The sequence below is a fragment of the Cygnus olor genome, chromosome 7 (genome assembly GCF_009769625.2).
Source record: "Cygnus olor isolate bCygOlo1 chromosome 7, bCygOlo1.pri.v2, whole genome shotgun sequence".
Classification (NCBI taxonomy): Eukaryota; Metazoa; Chordata; class Aves; order Anseriformes; family Anatidae; genus Cygnus; species Cygnus olor.
Genome location: NC_049175.1, coordinates 38,305,999 through 38,326,378, shown reverse-complemented (window position 1 = coordinate 38,326,378; position 20,380 = coordinate 38,305,999). Strand labels below are relative to the sequence as shown.

The window sequence follows — 20,380 nt, the reverse complement described above, 5'->3', positions numbered from 1 at the left end:
AAGTTACATAGCCATATCTATGATTTATCGAGGAAATAATGTTAAAACTTTTGCTTTTTTAGTTAAAAGAAATACAACATTCTAACTTCTTAGCAGCTAACTTTACAAACATATTTGGAAGTAGAATTTTGCTTTCCTTTCTTCTGTATTTCAGAATACAAATACTAGCATACCATTAATGAGGCAACTAGCTAACAGGAAGCTAAACCTTGTGGAAATTCTTCTGGATATTTTTCAAGTTGTTACTCCTGAGAAAAAGCTTAAAAAAGTGGGAAAAACATCATTCCACAGAATTGCAGAGTCATTCCATGGAGAAACTACTAAAGATAATGCAACAGAACAGGTAACACAACATATTTATTCTTGTGATTTGCATATAAAGGTATAACAAAGTTTACTGGGGCTGTTTTCTGTGGTAGAACTTCCACTACTGAGGAAAGGACTTCTCAGGCCATTCGTTTAGTTTTGCAGCAAAGAAAGTTCTAGTGTGTGTTTTTGTGGTGCATTTTTTTTTGTTGTTATTTGTTTGGCTTTTTAAGAAAGATTTTGTTTCTTAAATGCAAAGAGTTAAAAAAAACTAATTGCTGCAGGGAAATTACTTAAGGCTTCATAATTGGGCTTTTTTGCAATACTGTGTATTTTAAAATGGTTTTAAGCAGAACTGCTTAACTGAGCTGATGATTTAGAAAACAAGATGTGCTCCACTGGAACAGAGCGGTATTTCTTGCCCATTATTCTACCTCTGACAACAACAGTAGGAAATGCTGCAACAACAAACATAGCAGCCCCAGCAGTCCCTGTGTTACCCTCCCTTTACCGCTTACTCTTCCTCAGATGTGTTTGTCATTTGGTTATATATGTTACAGTGTACTTTTTTTTTTTTTAATCAATTGGTAATGAATTTGTGTATCTGTTAGATACAGCTATTTTGTTGTTAAAAGTAATTGGATTTAACGAATGTTCTTGTATGTACACACACATATTTTAAAAAGTATGTTTCTGTATGTGTGGGTATATATGAGCAAATAAACATGACTACATATTTTACCAGGATTGGAAGCATATGGAGTACACCATAGGTCATATTACACTGGCTCAATTAGCAAACATACAGAATCTCTGTAAAGGCTGCCCTGACATCAAATCCAAATGCCTGTACCTCACTGGAAAAAGTCTTCATTTACTTGCCATTAACATAGATCCTGTACATTCAGAAATCTACTGGAAGCCAAACATTATGGTATGCATTCTTGTCTACGTAGAAATTAGTTTTTGTGTATAAAGTTTGTCTACCACAGTATTTTTTTTCTAAATGCACTTGTACAGGAATACTCTTTATTTAGAACTGGGTTTTACAGATTGCGTGCAAGCCATAAGAAAAATATATGCTGAACCAAGGAATTTCAGAAAAAATGTTTCTGTCAACATGCCATTGTTATGTAGATCACTTTTTTTACTTATTCTTGATATATGATAATTCCAAAATTTTCAGGAGAGATTAAAAAATTTCTTGAATGCCTTGAGGGGCATGTTAGGTTTGTCTCTGTATCCATGGAAGAAAAGTAAGGACTTGTATTTGAAATGCTCAGATTTATAACTTCCTTTTGTGTTGCAGTAAGAACACCATGTAAGAAAAGGAATGTTGATTGAGTCAATCAAGTTTAGTGATGGATTGAAGTGTTCATAAGAGATGGACTGAGGAAGGAAGACCAGAAAATCAAAAATCTAAGAGATTGTATGGGCATCCTTTTTAGTTTCTATTGGACGTATTGTCATCATAACGTATTAAGAAATTTTGATGCCTGATAGTATTGCTAAATCTCTCACCATCGAGGGATTCATGTAGTGAGATGATATCTTTTAACATGAGTTTCGTTTTCACCTGAACATTCACAAAAGAAATGAAGCCACCTGTACATAATGTAATGATATAATGTTTAACTTTTTTTTTTTTCCTACTGTGATGAGTAGGAAGAAGCTAAATTGGACATCACTAAACCTTTCCTGACTTCAGGAGAATGCAGTGAACAGAAAGTGACAGACATCAGTTTACTGTCTAATAAGTGTCGGTTTGATAAGTATAGGAGGAAAGTACAGGAATTAAAGGTATTTTGGCATATTTTAGTAGTTTAAAAAAAAATAATTTTCTTACCCTATCAGTTCTGTTTGAAATGGTAATTAAAATGTTTGTAACATAAATTTGATCTTACAAATGAGAATCTCCAAAACGCCCAGAAAATCCTGTCTTTCTTTTGTGTCTCTGTCCTGCATCTCAAAACATGCTGTGGGAGCTTCTGTGGGAGCCTCACCTCGAGTACTGGATGCAGTTCTGGCCACCACAGTACAAAAAGGACGTGAAACTGTTGGAGAGTGTCCAGAGGAGGGCTACAAAGATGGCGAAGGGCCTAGAGGGGAAGGCGTATGAGGAGCGACTGAGGTCACTTGGCCTGTTCAGCCTGGAAAAGAGGAGGCTGAGGGGAGACCTCATCGCGGTCTACAGCTTCGTCATGAGAGAGAGTGGAGGGCAAGGCGTTGATCTATTCTCTTTAGTCACCAGTGACAGGACCCGCAGGAATGGTGTCAAGCTGAGGCAGGGGAGGTTTAGGCTAGACATCAGGAAGAGGTTCTTCACTGAGAGGGCTGTTGCACACTGGAACAGGCTCCCCAGGGAAGTAGTCACTGCACCAAGCCTGTCGGAGTTTAAGAAGCATTTGGACTTTGCACTTAGTCACATGGTCTAAAATTTTGGGTAGACCTGTGTGGTGCCAGGAGTTAGACTCGATGGTCCTTATGGGTCCCTTCCAACTTGGGAGATTCTATGATTCTATGATTCTGATTGAGCTCCCAGGTAGAAATAATTTCCCCTTTAAAGATTTTCATTGATCCAGCATGTAGCAGCTTTTTGCTGCACAGACATGCCTTTTTAAAGGAATGTAACATTTTGCAGATTGGGAACAAGTAGATAACTTCTGTCATAAAACATTTGTAAAATTCTTACAAAATTTAAGCTGTATGCTGAGCTGATCTGTGTTAACTACTGCAACTCAAAGCGCACTAGAAGGAGGAGATACACAGTTTATATTGTTAATTGATAACTTGATGTAATAACTAAGTTAAGAAAATTGTGGTTTTATTTGTATTAAATATAATTAACTGTAAATGGAAACAACTACTGAGAATTGACTGAAAATTCCTTTGTTCTGAGCAGCTCCTATTCTCTGGAATTTAAGTATAGTTCTGCTAACATGTACTATGTGTTTTATATTAAGGAAGGTATTTTCTTAAAACATTTATGTTTTAATACTGTATAACGAATGTGGCATCTGCTGAATAATTAATCTATTTTGCATATTTTGAACATAGGTAAATATCTAAAAAAGGAGAAAAACATTATTAACCATGAAAAATAGTATTTATTTTTCTAACACAAAAATAATCTGTATACATTTAATGAATATTTAATATTAATGCATATTTTAATATAAACCTTTCTATTTTTATCATCTAGAAGGAACTTAGGTTGGCTCAGAAATATCTTTCTCAGTGCAGTGAAGCTTTACTACAGTGTATGGGTATTGCATTCAGCTATAATATTGCCAATGTACTTGGTCCTGCTAGTTTGGAAATGGTTGAATGCTTTGGACAATTTGATCCAGTTTCAACTAGCCAGTTTTTAGCCCTTCATCAGGTAATGCAGCTAATGTATTATGCATTTTTCCAGGTTGTGTTAAGTTACATAAGCAAGAATGTTTGTTTATAGACATTGCCTGATCATTCATCATACAGATCCTGCCTGATAATTGATCGTACAGAGCACAATGTACAGATACATATAGGCACTAATTGGTAATATGGGTAACTAAATATACAGTATGTTAACTGAGGTCAAAATGGTTGTTCCATGGCTTTTTGACAATTCCAGTATCTGTTGTGCTTGACATGAAGTTTTCATTGTTGATTGCATACATGCAAATATTTTAGTGTCAATAATTTATTATAATGTGATTAGCTAAGATAAGACATTACCACAAAAGATTTTCATCCTTCCCTGACAAATAATTTTAAAAATGTTTCTGTGGATTTATTTATTCGTTATTTTCAAGTAGGTAGGAAAGGTTTATGTTCACTTTGTCAAATCAGCACTCACATACTCAAGGCTATATGAATCACTCTTGTGACTATGGGCCTTCACCACAAAGAAGATAAGGAATGGCTGTAAGGCTTATATTCCCTACATCAGGAACAAATAATACATACTTCCTACACCATCATCTCCACTGCAGAAATAGAGAAATGCACCTTATACTAATTTTCTTCCTCCCACATCAAGGCAACCACAGGAAATTACTGCAGACGTTAAGCATATGTCGCTGTGTCAACAGTTAGATTTGCAAATAGCTCCATCAGTGAGTGGAATGCACTGAGTAGGTCTTTCAATAAATCAGAAAACAGCACAGCTAGAATATAGGTTATAGAATATAAAAGTTTAGTTGGAAGGCACCTACAAAGATCATCAGATCTAACTGCCTGACCACTTCAGGGCTAACCAAAAGCATTTTATTACGGGTATTATCCAAATGCCTCTTGAATGTTGACAGGCATGGTGCTTCAGCCACCTCAACAGGCTAGGAAGCCCCTTCCAGTGTTTGACCACCCTGACAGTAAAGCAGTTTTTTCCTGAATGTACAGTTTGAACCTCCCATGGCACAGCTTCATGCTTTTCTGTGTGTGCTGTCATTGGTTACCAGGGAGAAGAGACTAGCACCTCCCTCTCCATTTCCCTGCCTCAGGAATGAGGTCACCTCTTGGCCTTCTTTTCTCCAAACTAGACAACCCAAGGACCCGCAGTCTCTCCTCACAGGACATGCCCTCCAGCCCTTTTACCAGCTTTGTTGTCCTCCTCTAGATGCATTCAAGTATCTTAATATCTTTTATATAGTATGGAGGCCACAGCTGTACACAATACTTGAGGTGAGGCTGCACCAATGCTAATACAGGATTTCATGCTTCAGTCCTTTATTCCTGTACTCCTGCACACCGCATTTTTTATGGTTTGCTTGACAGCAAACTATTTGTGAACAGGCAAAGTAGAAGGCATAAGAAGGCACCAAAACCATGAGTAGCCATGTCTTTTACTGGGGAAGGTATTGGTTCAAAGGAGAGGCTTTTTATGTTTGTTGAAAAGAAAAGGATATAACGTCTTACCCTTTAAAATGTTCTCTGTGGGAAGGGTGTTAAAATATGTGATGTGGTGGGTAATGCAGTAGTAAGGCCAGTATTGTCTTTGGAGAAACATAGAAACAGAAAAGACGCAGCTTGCTTGAAAAGCTGAATTCAGAACACAAGCACTTAACCTTTCCATTTAGACTTTAGATGACTAAATGCACGAACATAAATGGTAGATGTAGACAAAGTGAATTCTCGCTGTTAATCTTAAGAAATCTTCCTAAATTATTGGCAGAGTGTTTACATTAGATTGTAAACACAAATAGGAGACATGCTTTTGCTAACTCATTTCTTTTTAAGTGAGAGACTATTTCTTTAACGTACATATATATACATGTTATAATGAACATAGAATATATATATGTATTTATATGATTTTGGGGAGAGAAACTAAGCAGCTCTAAACGTTTTACAGAGCTGTTCAGCATCTATGATGATGAAACATATCCTTCTAACAGCTAATTCTGACACCAGCAGCTCTCGGCTGGCAGCATTACTGCATCTTCAAAATCAGTTGAAACAAAACAGAAACACAAGTGATCTTCTGAAAAATGTGGAACAGCAACTGACTGCTACTTCAATGGTAACTTTTTGAGATGCGTTACTTATGAGGTGTTTATATGTATGTTACACAAACACACACATATAGACATATACATACATATATGTTTCCTTTGAACTCTGAACATTTTTATTTTCTTAATTTCAGGTATGGGTTGACTTGGTCATGACTGAAACTCACGATTTGTTAGTATGATCCGTATTGTCCTGTGGTTTTGTTTATGCTAGGTTATCTGTGTGGCATGAGCTATGTAATTTAAATTAGAATTGAGATACAAAGATGAAATCCAAATTCGTCCTGTAGTTACAGTTTGGTGTATCTGGTTGTCAGGTCTGTGCTCTCTGAATTCAGTACACTTAAATCCTTAGTTCCATGTGAGTCTCATCCAATCCAGCTGAAGATGCTGTTGTAAAGGACCCTGGCAGCAGAGACTCTAGTCACCATCTAGACAGCAACCAGTCATGCTGTTTGAGATACTTAGGTCCCCACACAAGTGCCACCCTTTGACAAGGTTCATTTACATATATATACGTACATATATAATTGATCTTTTTATTAAACTCTGTTGGTTAGTCTCTAGACATCATCTAAACTATGATATTTAAAAAAAAACAACCAGTTAAAAAATATTTCATGTAATTCATAGTTCTGGAGCAAATGATAGATAAACTTTTCTGGGACAGAAGTAATCTGTCATTTGTTCTAAGCCAGCTGAGAAATGTGTGTTCTTCAAACATCTGACATCTAAAAGTGGATACCAAAACTAAGATTTGAAGACCCTAAGTTAGAAAAGAATAAAAATTAAATGAAATTTAAAACTGCCAGAAAGTTAGATGCAAAGGTTTAACTGTAACTGGCAGGAATTAAACATTTAAAAAAGGTGGCAAGCAGAGGTACAGTACAGAATAAACAAAATAAGTATTTGTAGGCCATTATTTTGGGTCTTCTCTCTATGTGCCGTATTATTTAGCACAAGGGATAGGACAATATTTTGTTCTGAAGACACCTTTGGGGTTGCTGTAATCATCTGATGGGTAGGAGATAACCCAGCTGAAAAGGTTCATCAACACCCACTGTGTCTGTACCTGCTGTGGTAGCTCAGGAAAGAAACGTGGTGATTAAGAAATATGCTTATGGCTTCATTGTTGAATTGCATGATTCCAGAAAGCACGAAATGCAGGAAACCAAAGTGGTCGCTAAAGTAGTTCTCCTTGAAAGTACATTAGTGTTTTTTAAAATTTAGCTGTGATTTTTACTTCAGATCAGGAGTGATACTTTCAAAGTGTATCTCCTAGTTGTCCCTGTTTACTGTGTTTTGATTTTTTATCATGGAACAATGAGCGTATAAGCTGGATTCCTCTCAGACAAAAAATTAACTGGATTCCCTGACGCATATAAGCCACAAATGGCCAATCAGTCCAGGAGACCAGTCCACAGGTACTCTGAAGTAAAAATCGTTGAAAAGTGTATAATGTATAATTCTGCTCTCAATTGTACCAGTTGATAATGTACATATATATACTCAGAGTGGGCTGAAGGTGGTGTGCATAAGCACATAAGACTTCAATCTGAAGAACACATACATGCACATGCTTAAATGTAACGGAGTCAAAGACATTTATGGTGCTTTCTGTATTAGGACAACTATTTCATCTGGTGACTGACTGTTGAGAAACTTGGGTTTTCTTCCCTGTGTTCTCTGAAAACAGTTCCATATTCGTTAGCACTAATTGCAATATTTTATATAGTTCCTTTTGGTGAAGTGTCTGTTTTTAACAAAATTGTGAAACACTTTTACAAGTGTGTGTTACATTGAATTATTCTGCTACCTGCCTTTGATAATATTCTGCTAGGATTTAATAACATTTTAACTTCACATATAGTGCAGTGGCCAAAAAAGTCATGTTGCTATGAAAAGTGGACTAAGTTACAGTAATTCAAATTTGTTTTAAATATTATTTATAAGTTCCGCACTGCAAAAAAATCACAGAATCACAGAAAGGTTGAGGTTGGAAGAGACCCGTGAAAGTCATCTGATCCAACCTGCCCTGCTCAAGCAGGGCTACTCAGAGCAGGTTACCCAGGATCATGTCCAGGTGGCTTTTGAGTATGTCTGAGGAGGGAGACTCCACAGCCTCTCTGGACAACCTGTGCCAGTGCTCTGTCACCCCACAATGAAAAAATGTTTCCGTATGTCTGGATGGAGCCTCCTATGTTTCAGCATGTGTCCGTTGCCTCTAGTCCTGTTAAATTATTAAAACCTTATTTACTAGAATTATTGATTTTCTCATGGAAGAACTGAAATTGTTGTTAATAAAATGTATTAAAATAATTTTATTTTTGAATTATTATGCAGGCATGGAGAAATCTCTGTATTCCTGTAGAACATTTTAATATAGTGAATGAATTGCCATCTAATTTCTATATAATTATTCTCCAGCATTCAGAAGACAGGTATAAAATGTCATCATTTTCATTTGTTATTCTGTTTGTTACAAATGTCATCTTTCTATACCTGTGAATAAGCACTATTTTGTTTGCTTAGAGTCTTTTACTTCTAATTTTGCTGGATGTGAATTTTAGGTTAGTGTGCAAATTAATAAACAAATAAAACCACCTGCAGCTCAAACCTGTACTTTTAACTATTTCTGGGCTTTTTATTTCCTTAGTTATATGTTTAATCTGTAGAGCTTATTTGAAAGGTTTTAGACCATTCTTGTTATTCTCCTAAATCCTGTTTATATTTTTCATCTCTCACTGGTTATGCTCCTGAAAATGTCAGGAGGAGTCCCATTTAGCTTTATAAAACCTCACGTAGTCTGAGTATTGCAGCCTCACGAGTGACTACTCATAAACAGCTGTAGCAACTGGTTATGTACAGCTTCACCAACTGTGAAAAGTCTTAAACAACTGTCATGGAACAAATAAAAATCTCCCTTACTGGATATATAGCAATGAAAGATGTTTTCTTAAAGCTCTCAGTTTGTTCCAATTGGATTTTGCAGGTTTTTGCACCCCAGGGTGGGGGTAATTAATGCATCATGAGAGTATTAGCACATTAAATTGTAGGGTAATAATTACTCATGTATCAAAACTCATTCACATCAATAAGCCCGAAGAGTCAAATAATCTACTCAGCAGTTTTCTGCTTTCTATAGATCAAACTTGTACAGCTCATTGATTGAGAAACCAAAAGTGAGTACTGCGCAGCAGAAAGGAAAGTCCACTCAGCCAATGGGTAAGTGCCTCTTACAGTTAGAGATAAAAATCATTACCCTAATTGCTCATATGTTTCACTGTTTCCTTCAATGAAATTTTTAAATAATTGTTTAAATAATGGTAGTTCATTAATACCTGAGGAAAGTAAATACCTAAATGCATGTTTCATTATCAGATACAGTGTTTCCAGTCAGAATTTACAGAATTTTAGTACATATTTTAAGGCTAAAGTTGCTGTTAAATACATGTCAGGAGATATTTTTTTTTTCATGGTACATATCTGTACAGATCTTATGCAAAATATATGTAAACAGTTTTTCAAAGAATGACAGAATATATTGTTTTAGATACTGATGGTCTCTCTACAGTAATTTCTTCAAGTATAAATATGATGTCTCAAAAAGAACGTGTCTCATGATGGTGTTATTCTCCTTCTAATAGTGCAAGCTAAAGTTTCTCGATTTCCTGTGAATCCCAATACATTTTGTACTTTGTTGGAAAAAGTGTATCTTTACAAGCAACAAAATATGAAGAGTCACCTTAAAGAAACTGTCATTCAAAGCCTGCAAGAGTGCATCACTAAAACTGATACGGTAATATATTTGATTACCTTATATTCAAACGAGACGGGAAACCATGTACTAAAAAACTATCATAACCACTCTTTATGTAGAATTTTCCATTTATTACAAGTGTAACATCCCTAATCTTCACAACTACTAAATGTTTTGTGTATTCTGCATCAAAATTTAATGTTACTATATTGTTCTGTTACTGTTTCAATGTCATTCAACAACTTTGAGATGTTCTGTAGTTTATCATGATAGAAAGTTGATACAACTGAGATCAATGTACTTGAAAAGATGCTGTGTGTCTAAGATTTACATTGCTGTGTACATTGGCCCCAGATGTCCCCACCAAAAATGGGATTATAGATCTCAACCCTTTATTCAAAATAAATCAGTCTTAACCAGAGAATTATTACTGATTTCCAGAAAATTACTGTTTTTTACAGAAAAGTTCCTTTCCAGGGCACACTGTCCTTTGGCACTTCGGCTGTTTGGATGCAGTTGATCCAAGTATGTTAGTCACAAAATTTTTCTTCAAGTACACATCTCAATGGAATTCCAAGTTCACAGCTGTGGCTCTGAACATTAAGTTCTAGATGAAAAAAGTTTTCTGTTACTGTAAGAGGATTTAGTTCTGTTACTGTAAGAATTCTTAGTTCTGTAAGGAAATATTTTTTCAGTCAGAGAATAGTTATTGTATAGCATATAGGTACACTGGAAACGCCTATGCTTTTCTACAGGTTTTCTGCACTCTGTAAGTCTATAAACTACCATTCTCATTTACTTTAATTTTGTCTCCGCTACATTCTATAATGCCTGGTTAAATGTTATGTATTAACAAAAACTTGTAAAGACCTTTTTTTAATCATTGATACGAAAAACTTGAAATATGATAAAAATGTAGATGATATGAAAAGTGTAGATCATACTGAATTTTCTGCATTTGTTTTCTTCTTTTAATCACACAACTCTGACACATCTGGTTCTTGAAATATAATTCTGTTTTATTCATTGTGTTACCATCTTTCAGCTAAAATACTGATTATTCCTGATGGTTAAAGTGCTGATCACTTTTTCTCTTGTCCATGGCCAGCCTTTGTTGTAATGGCAAGTTATGTAAAGATTGATGTAGTTCCATCAGTATAGAGGTGATAATGTCAGGTAGAACAGACAGAAAAAAAGTGGCTAAGATTTTTAAAACACATGTACCTTAAAACTTTCATTAATCATGCATACAACCTGCACAAAGCCATGCAAACAGGGCTTTGGATAGAAAGTCCATCCATTAGTACTAAAACTCTTTGACATTTAGTTGAGCTCATTTGTCCATTTATTTTTTTTTGTATCCATCTATATTGGCTTTTAGAAGATTCGGTTTTATAGTGTCATCTCTATTCTCTCCTTATCTGTTTTCTTCATTTTGTTTGTTTATTTTTTTCCTCAATTGGTTCCACTGATCTCCATATAAGATAATTTGCTTTTTCAACACTCATCTTCTTCTGTTTACTTCTCAAAGCTGTCCTTTCACAATTTCTTTCCATTTTTTATTCCTTTTTTTTTTTTCTGGACTTCTCCTCCCTTCCTGCTCCCCATTTAAATTTCAGAAATATATTAATTGCTTTGATAATAAATATTGACATTTTATACTGATTCTTATGTTAGAATATTTTGCAAAATGGTGATGGCAACGATGTTGTGAAGTAGTTTTGAAACTGATTTGCTCTATTTATATTTTCCACTTTATAATGTTACAAATGATCTGATTTAGCCTCTGATTTACCATATTACACCCACCATCCTTGTTAAATAGAATTTTGTATGTATTTTGTTTTTTGTTGCAATGTGCGTGATAGACTCCAACAGAGAAAATAGACAAGAATGGACACAGTTTGATAACAGATTTCTCTGAAATATTAGAAGTTATGGAAGAATATCTGAAACCACTGCTATCACAGTTTGATTTTCCTAACATTAGGTAAGACATTTAGAGTTGTTTTTATCATCATTTGTGAAAATAGAATGGTCTCAGCTTGTACAAATACAGGAAAGGTTGTAGATGAAAAGCAAGATTAGACTCCATTGAATGGACTTCTGCATCTTTAAAGGTATAGTATAAATATATGCAGTATATGCAAGACAAAGAGGATAGAACCACATGGAAGACTAACACCTATGCCTAACCAGCACTGTCCTCCAGCTTAAGTTATACAGTTCAGAATGAAACATTATAATTTAACTAATTAAGGGTGGAATTTCCAAAGGAGTACTTTGTGTAAAATTTCATTGAGATTGAAATATCTCTGTGTATCCCATGAAAACCTTTACTTGCATGAGTGTTAATACTGAAAATATTTTCAATGTAATTTTTCTTCACAGAGAACACAGCACATCGGCTTCAGCAGCTGAATCAGGAAAAATAAAAGTGAGAGATAAGGACACCAAACACACTAGAATGCAGGGTATGTGCTCTCTGGAGTATAATATATGTGCACTTTAACAGTGTTGCCTATTTTCTATACCAAGTCAAATATTTCAGTATACTTCCAAAGATTATTTGTACACTGGGCCTATCCTTCTGCATGTATTAAAAGTCTTCTGTGCGATACAGGCTTCAGACAGGTAAATGTATTTATTACAAGCCAGTCTTTTGAGGAGAAATACCAAAAGAGAACATAAGTCTGTTGGTCTAGTTTTGTCTTTTCCTGCTTTCTGCTTTTTACTTTGTGGACTCTCACAGTTTGTTTGCTTTGATGCAACAAACTTAATGTGGGAGTATGTCCCTAAACATGTTCTGAGAGAAGACAATCCAAGTCCATGGCTTGCTTTGGGGATCGATTTTTTTTTTCTTTATGGAGAAGAGCAATCAAATGTCTCAGCTAAAAGTTACTAGAAAAAATGCATTTGCTTTTAGAAATTTGCAGGAGTTTCTTTCTGTAATCCAGCAGCTGTCTTTTTGTTTGTCTTTGTTACTTCTCTGTTACAAAACAGGAAAATGTTGATAAAATGATACATTTTGTTTTTCCCAAATAACAGAAACAAAAGGTTTCCTCCAGAAATATGTGGTTATTATTGGAAAAGTGCTCTTTTACAAGTCTGTACTCTTTAGCCAAACATTTTTAGTACAAGTTTTCATTTCCAAATGATTTTCTTAAATGCATAGCATTTGCCCAGATTTTGTTTTGGATTGTTTTGATTATTAATACAGGAATATTTTTTCCCTCTGATTAATTAGTACTCTCAAATGCATATGCTTAGAAGTGTAACAACATCTTAGGAATTAACTGTATTAAAACATATTTTTGAATAATGCTTTTCACAGTAAAATAAAGTTCAATTGTCAGACAACAGAGGAAACCTAGTTTTTACAACTAACTTCAGTTATTTATATACGTACTGAGAAATGTAAAATCTTAATTGTGGTTTGTCACATTTATTCAGGAACACCTATGGAGTTAGGATTGTGTGTGGTATTACTAGCAGATAAATTATTTATGGAATTGCCTTTGGAAACTCTGAGTGTCTTTCAGGAGGAAGGAATATGTTCTGTATCCAGAGATTTTTCTCTCCAGATTCTCTACAATCGACTACAAGTGGATGAATCAGGTACTATTAGATAAACATTTTTTGTGTTTGTATGTTGATGTAGGAAGGAAGATAGTTAAAATGTAAATATGCATGGTGTCATGTATTTTACTGGAAGTCTGTCATATATAGTAGGTTTCCATTATTTTCGATGCAATAGCTAGTATAATAGACATTTAGAAATATACAGGCTGATTATAGTTGAAATGTTAGCTAATCCAAAATAACCTCTAGATATTAAAGAATATGTAAAAAAGTAGATTCTAAAATGACTTGTTTCAACTGAACACATATGGTCTTAAACTACAACTGTTTTCATCTATACCTTTTTTTGATTTTTCATCAAACTTTACAACTATTTTCATCTGCATTGAAAAAAATCAAATAATTTAGAATTCTGTTAGTTTTCTTTTAACATTAATGTAAGACTGCTTAGAATATTGATTTATTGAGCTACTTCCTCTCTGTATAGCTAAGGTTACGTTAAGTACTCAGGTCAGTTAAGTGATTCTTGCTCTACACATGAGCAAAGTCAGACTTCACAGGCTGTAGATACTTTTACCACTACCACAGACACTTGTACCCTGTATAAACTCTTCAATTAAATGAGTTTGTTAAGTGAGATGGTTGGGTAGATTTTGAATTGGTTTTATAACCTTGTCCTTATGACATCTTATCGCTTTTTTTTTTTTTTAATTTATTCTAAAAATCGGTAAGAAATGCAGGTGCATAGCATTTTTCTGCTGAGGAAAAACTGCTGAGAAAAACTGCTAAGCAGTTTTTCTTATAGATCAAAGATACCTCCTATTAATGAACCTATAAAAATTTGAAGCCACATTTTGCTCAGACATAGATAAAAACACATTTTAACTCACTTAAAAGTTAGTGGGCCGAAGCCAATAAATAGGTTAAATTTAGAAAAGTCTCACTGTGTACCATGGCAGTCTTCTGTTCCATACAGGTTCTTGTATTGCGTTCTTATCTACAATATTTAGCAACTTTAGTGTAACTGTCATCTGTTTGGCTATTTCTGCAGGGAAAGAAGTATGAACAATCTGAGATCAGAATATTTTTAGTCTACACATTCATATACTCTTACATATCTGTTATAAATAGGACTTTCAGAACTTTTTTTTTTAATTTCTGTTTTTCCCCCTTTTAAAGTGAAAATTCATATAGTTGCATAATTTTAGAAGTTAATTAATGACAGGAAGCATAGTTGAAAAGCTACCTATGCTATTATGAAAGTAGCCACGGAATGAAAAGACAATCAATGGGCAAATGCGCTCAAATGCATATTGCAAACTTCCCCTAATTTGCAGTGCATTCCAGTGATAACTGTCTGAGACTTACACTTTGGGTTATAGTCATTTGTGCAGTGAGAAATATAACACAGTTCCCATTGCGTTTTTGAAGCCTCTTGAAGTAAAAAATCAGATTCAAATATAAAACTTCCTTTACTCTTTTGATTTCTGTGTATTTCACAGAACCTTCAGTTATTCCAGTAGCATCAATGTTGAATAGATACGGCAATAGGCTTAAAAAGTGCTCCAGTAGTTACTATTCAACACTTTTCTCCTAAACGCGTAATGTAGTGAAGCATTTGCACATCTAAGAGATTGTGTGTGTTGGTTGTTTTACACTTTCAAGCTACTATTTTTAGGCAAGAGGGTTTGGGGAATGTCCTTGCCTTGCTGCAATGTGAAATTAAGTTGTATTTTTCTAATCTGTTGTTATTATTACATCCTAATGAATATAAGCAATCCTTCAAGAAAGCTGTATTTTCTGAAACTGCTCATGTCTTAAAAAAAAGTCTCTTCTTTTCAATTCCACAGAGAGTGAAGTTAAAGATGTTCAAAGGTCTAAAGAACCAAAACCAAAAGCCCAACAGAAAAAGAATGTCAAAATGGTGAACTTTCCAAATTTTTAAAATAAAATCAATATGGGTAGCTCTTCTTGTTGTGTAAAAATATTGTTAAAGGACTACAAGTTGCTTACATAGAAGCTCTTTATATACTCTAGAAGTCTGAAGTGGGAATAAATATTACGTAATAGCATAAGAATCTTGCTTCTTGTTGATTTTACAATAATGAGTTGTTTCTTTGAAAAAGCATATCCTCTGCATAATCGTGACATAATTAACAACTCACAAAGGGAGCTGTCTCAAAATACTAAACTACCTCCCCCAACAATATGGTATATTTTATATGCTGTTTTATATTTTATATGCATATATAACTATATATGTTCACATGTGTAAATATATGTAATGCGTATATATATATGCATTCTGTATAATGCAGGATAGCTTATGCTTTTGATTTACATTGACACTTGGGTATTGTGCTGCTTTTAAGCCTACTTTCAAAACTTTAGGACATCTTTTTGTTAGTTGTTTAACACTGCAGATACAATAATAATGTTTGATTAAGGCTTCTGCACGTAATAATGTATATATTCTTTTTAATTATAGGCGCCAGTGCATCGTGTTTTACCCTCTAATTGCATGCCTGTTGATACTTGTAATTTTAAATGTATCCTTTCCCAAATGATTACCTATGTGAATCAGTTCAGATAAACTTTTTTTTTTTTCTGGTTTATATTGCATTGTTTACACTTCACTGCCTATCAGATATTGTGGACCCCTATAATGAAGGAAGAGAGGCAGGTAATATCTATTAAATAATATTGCCTCCACAACCTACCCATGCAATTTAGAAAATTTTGTAACAGAAAATGAAGTCTTACCATTGAGGTGTTGGCTTAGATTTTCATCAGAAAAGTACTGCTTATCACCTATGGTGCCTCAGTGAAAAAATATAACCTGTTTCAAGTTCCAGAAAGAAATTAGTTTTTTTAGTTTTATAGATATATGCCATTAAGATACAACATCAGTAGTGCAGGGAAGGATATAGGTTAATTGAAATGATGCATTGTATAATCTTCTTTGTTATACTAGAAATTTGTATGAAATACATGAATGACAGTACTGAATGGGAATGGACCGGGACGGGAACAATGGAACTCACCATACCTATATACTGATTCTCAAGCTAATGACTACATATAAAGCATGTGTAACACACAAAACTTTTGCATGTCGTCTTATAGTCCTTTGAAAGGTGAAGGGTACTATAATAGTTACAGACACTCGTGTAAGGATATTTGAAAGGGTTGCTGTTTTCTTTTGGAGTCTGCTTACCAAGGCAGTAGGCATTTACTATATCAATTCAGTCTGACACAAATACTTTAGTAACACAATTTTACCTCATTTTTTCTCCCAGTATGTGTAATAGTTTAATTGATTCACATTTGTTAACAAACACATATATCAAATGCCAAAAGTTGATTTAATGGAGGTTTTTAATTGAGATAGTTAATAAATGAAAAATAATAACAAAAGAAGCTACTGAACAATTAGCATGGTAGAATATACTTCCATATGTTTGCAGTTTCTCCTTCACAGCAGATAAAAATAAAATACTGTTTACTATGTACTCAATATCTGGCTGTAAGAGTGTATCTGCATTTTACAGTATTATGAAAATATAGTCAGACAAGATAAATTGTCATTAAATATGCAAAGTCCTTGGAGAGCAGAGATGGGTTTGGAATCTTGCCTTCTAAAATCAGGTCTCTAGAAACTCAGTTATTTTCTCTGTCCATCTAAGTCCTCTCTGAGCCTCTGAAATGGAACTGCATGAGCAGTGCTGGTGTTTTCAATATTGCAGCTGACGCATTTTTAAAATCTGGACTTGGTTTTTAAAAACCTTAAGATCTAATGATGGCCTAAAAAAATCCTAGATAATATATTGTCATTTTTAAATGTTTGAAAATAAGATTGCCCAACATACTTTGTAGCATCTTAACCTTACAATTATGACATTCTATTGTTACAGAAGCTTTAAGTCCCTCCCAAAAAATGAAGGAAATCTTAGAAAAGTACCATGACCTGCTTACACTACAGTGGGAAGGAGTTATTGGCAACGTATATGTTCCAAGGTTTGTAGTATTCTGTATGCTTTCATGTTTTATCCATGTTTCTTTTTTTAAAACGGTGATAATTCCCAGAGGCTTCAGTCATAAAATAGGGTTACATTTCGCTGCACTAGTAAACACAGAGCTAACCATTGTCTTTGTTTCAAATGTATATTTAGAGTTGCAGACAGAATATTTTAAGGATCTAAAATACAGTGCCAGAGATTGCTGTATATTAAATGATCCGATCTTGAAAAAAATGTCTACTGTTGCAGTCTTCAATGATTATTATGAGCATATGTGAGCATAAGTGTGATTTCTGGCTTTGCTCATAACTGTTTTTTAAAACCAAGTATTAAAAGCTATATTATCTCCATGCATAACGAGTTAACTGCAAGATTGCAGCACACGTTTCAGCTACAATGTAGTAAAGATACGTCTTTCAGTTTACAATTTCAAACATCTGTTGGTGAAGTTAGTATTATTTTTATAAAGTTCGTTCAGTTCGTTCTTTGTAGAAGTACTTGAATTTTAAGATTGTAGAAGTAGAGACATAAAAGGGATCCTGAGGTGTCAAACCATTCAGGTCCCCTGTAAGTGAGGCAACATGGTGAACCGTGGACCTTGCTTTATAACTGCTAGTCTAATCAGTCCTTTAAAATCTTCTCTACTTAGGTAAAATCACTGTACAGGTACTCTAGTGTTTCTTCATAACAGTTGCAAAGATTGTTAGCAGTTATCAGACAGCATAGTTTTTGCTGCTAGCCAGGCTGATTAACTGAACCTCTTTTCAAAACCTAATTTATTTATATCCTGCTGGGTGCATATATCATAGAATCACAGAACAGCTTGGGTTGAAGGGACCTTAAAGATCATCTGGTTCCAACCCCACTGCCATGGGCAGGGAAGCCACACAGTAGATCTGGTTGCCCAGGGACCCATCCAGCCTGGCTTTGAACACTTCCAGAGACAGTGCATCCACAGCTTTTCTGGGCAGGCTGTGCCAGTGCCTCACTACCGTCTGAGTGAAGAATTTCCTCCCAACATTTAATCTAAAGCTCCCTTCTTTTAGTTTAAAACCATTCCCCTTTGTTCTATCATTATCTACCCAAGCACAAAGTTGCTCTCCATCTTTTTTACAAGCCCCTTTAAAGTTTTGAAAAGCTGCAGTGCAAAAAAGGTCTCCACGGAGCCTTCTTTTCTTCAGGATGAAGAGCCCCAGCTCTCTCAGCCTTTCTTCATAGGAGAGGTGCTCCAGCCCTCTGAGCTTCTTTATGGCCCTCCTCTGGACCCGCTCTAACAGCCCCACATCCTTCTGGTGCTGGGGGCCCAGAGCTGGACGCAGGGCTCCAGGTGGGGCCTCACGAGGGCAGAGCAGAGGGGGACAATCCCCTCCCTTGCCCTGATGACCACTCCTCTGTTGATGCAGCCCAGGATGCAGCTGGCCTTCTGGGCTGCAAGTGCTCACTGCTGGTTCATGTTGAGCTTTTTGTCCATCAGAACCCCTGAGTCCTTCTTGAAAACTCCCTTTGAATTTCAAAGCTGTACAATGCATGCATACACTGATGTTTTTGGTTTTTTTTTTTGTAGAGTCTGGTATTTGTCTAAAAATATGCTATGCCCTTTTGTTTACAAGGTGTTACTAAATTAAATATACATCTGTATTAAAATAATAATTATTAACATTCCATATATTTTATTACACTTTCCATAGAATTCTTGTTTGTCACCTTGCTTTGCACACAGTTTTTTCTAATAAATATTTCTGGACCAACACTGAAGTGTTTGATATGGATAGTTTCTTAAAAGTGTTCATGTAAAACAGTAAAAAAAAAAATTCCTTTCTTTGCAGTCAAGCTGAATGGGAGCAGCTGCTGACAAACTGCAGTGCATTTCTATTCTATGGAATGGAGAGATTCTTGTCTCATATTTTACTCAACAGACTGGTTGCTATGAACATCCCAAGTGAGATAAGCAAACTGAAAAATACTTTTTAAATTACACTACCTTTTTTTCATAATGATCACAAAATGGTGTTTACTTCTTACTGTATTATCAATGTATTGACGTAAGTAATGAAAGCCTTTTTTCAAGATCCAGGGTTTTGACTGGAAAAACTCTGCACTAAGTATATTTTATTCTGTTGCACAGATCTCTTGTTATTCCTCACAAATGGGTTTATTCCTTCTCCACTTCCAAATGTTGGAATTCTAAATCAGAACACATTTATTAAGTTCCAAACGTTGAATCATCATCTGATGTTTTTTTCCAGTAACTCCAGTGCCTCTCTATGGAATGTAGTACTTGGTAAACAAGTGTTCTTTATTGTTAAGAACAACCTTTGTAGTACAATTTCAGAATTACTCAGTCTTCACTCAGGCAAAGCAGAATTATCTGCAGAAACTGGATTAATACTGAATTATTTTTCTTTTCTAATGGAGCATTTGTACACTCTGAGAAGGTAAATTTTTCTCTGCTTCTTCACAGCTATTAGTCTTTTTGGTGATATAGCATAAGACGTAAATTCAGAACTATTTTTTGAGATTCAGTCTTTCTTTCTCCTATTATTACCCTTGCACATCTAGAAGAAATTCAACTTTGGAGTTTTGCTGAAGTTATTAAGGTGTATGAATGTGTTAGCTTCTTTCTATATTGTGTTGAGATATAAAATTGAGAACTGCAATCCACATTGGATTGTGAAGTTATAAAAGTACCAGGAAGCTGATTCAAAAAGCTTTGATTTTCAAAGTGATTTAAAGGTGTATGTGTAAATATTGCTGGAAATCAAGAAAATGTATCTTCCTATATATATTGGTCCCTTTTAAAAATGAGATTTAGATGCATGTAGGTCAGATATTTATTGGACTAGAAATTCTGGGGAAGTTCCTGAACACTTTGATAACCCTGACCCTGGGTCTTGCACTTAAAATATGTCTAGATGAATTCTCCAGAGCATCTTATTTCCTTTAATGGGGAATAAACCAACTTTAAATGTATTCATGTTGCCCTCAAAGGATCGTTCTGTTTTCTGATCACCCACAAAACTTGTTAGCTGATAAAATTACTGCTGTCTTGCAGACTGAATTTAAATCTATTGTAATCCTGATGTTCATGTTAAAATACTTTCATTATTAAGTATGACCTGTGTCTGAGGTTCGAGAGGGTCCTAACTTGGACCCCGTATTATTAAATGTTCTTGTTGGTCATTTGCGTGGTGAAATAGAAGACGTCTTTGCTGAAATTG

The 20,380-nt window shown here is 34.8% G+C and overlaps 1 protein-coding gene across 1 annotated transcript in view; it reads left to right on the top strand.

Moving 5' to 3' along the window:
• Nucleotides 1-19,652, top strand: part of CFAP46 (cilia and flagella associated protein 46) — a 73,339-nt gene extending 53,687 nt beyond the window's left edge. The window contains 13 exon segments of the mRNA XM_040564064.1: nt 155-343; nt 1,052-1,240; nt 3,509-3,688; nt 5,642-5,809; nt 8,145-8,242; nt 8,947-9,026; nt 13,015-13,179; nt 14,994-15,067; nt 15,632-15,692; nt 15,791-15,826; nt 17,058-17,160; nt 18,989-19,101; nt 19,624-19,652. Of these exon segments, the coding sequence (XP_040419998.1) occupies nt 155-343; nt 1,052-1,240; nt 3,509-3,688; nt 5,642-5,809; nt 8,145-8,242; nt 8,947-9,026; nt 13,015-13,179; nt 14,994-15,067; nt 15,632-15,692; nt 15,791-15,826; nt 17,058-17,160; nt 18,989-19,101; nt 19,624-19,652 (1,485 nt within the window).
• The last annotated feature ends 728 nt before the right edge of the window (nt 19,653-20,380 follow it).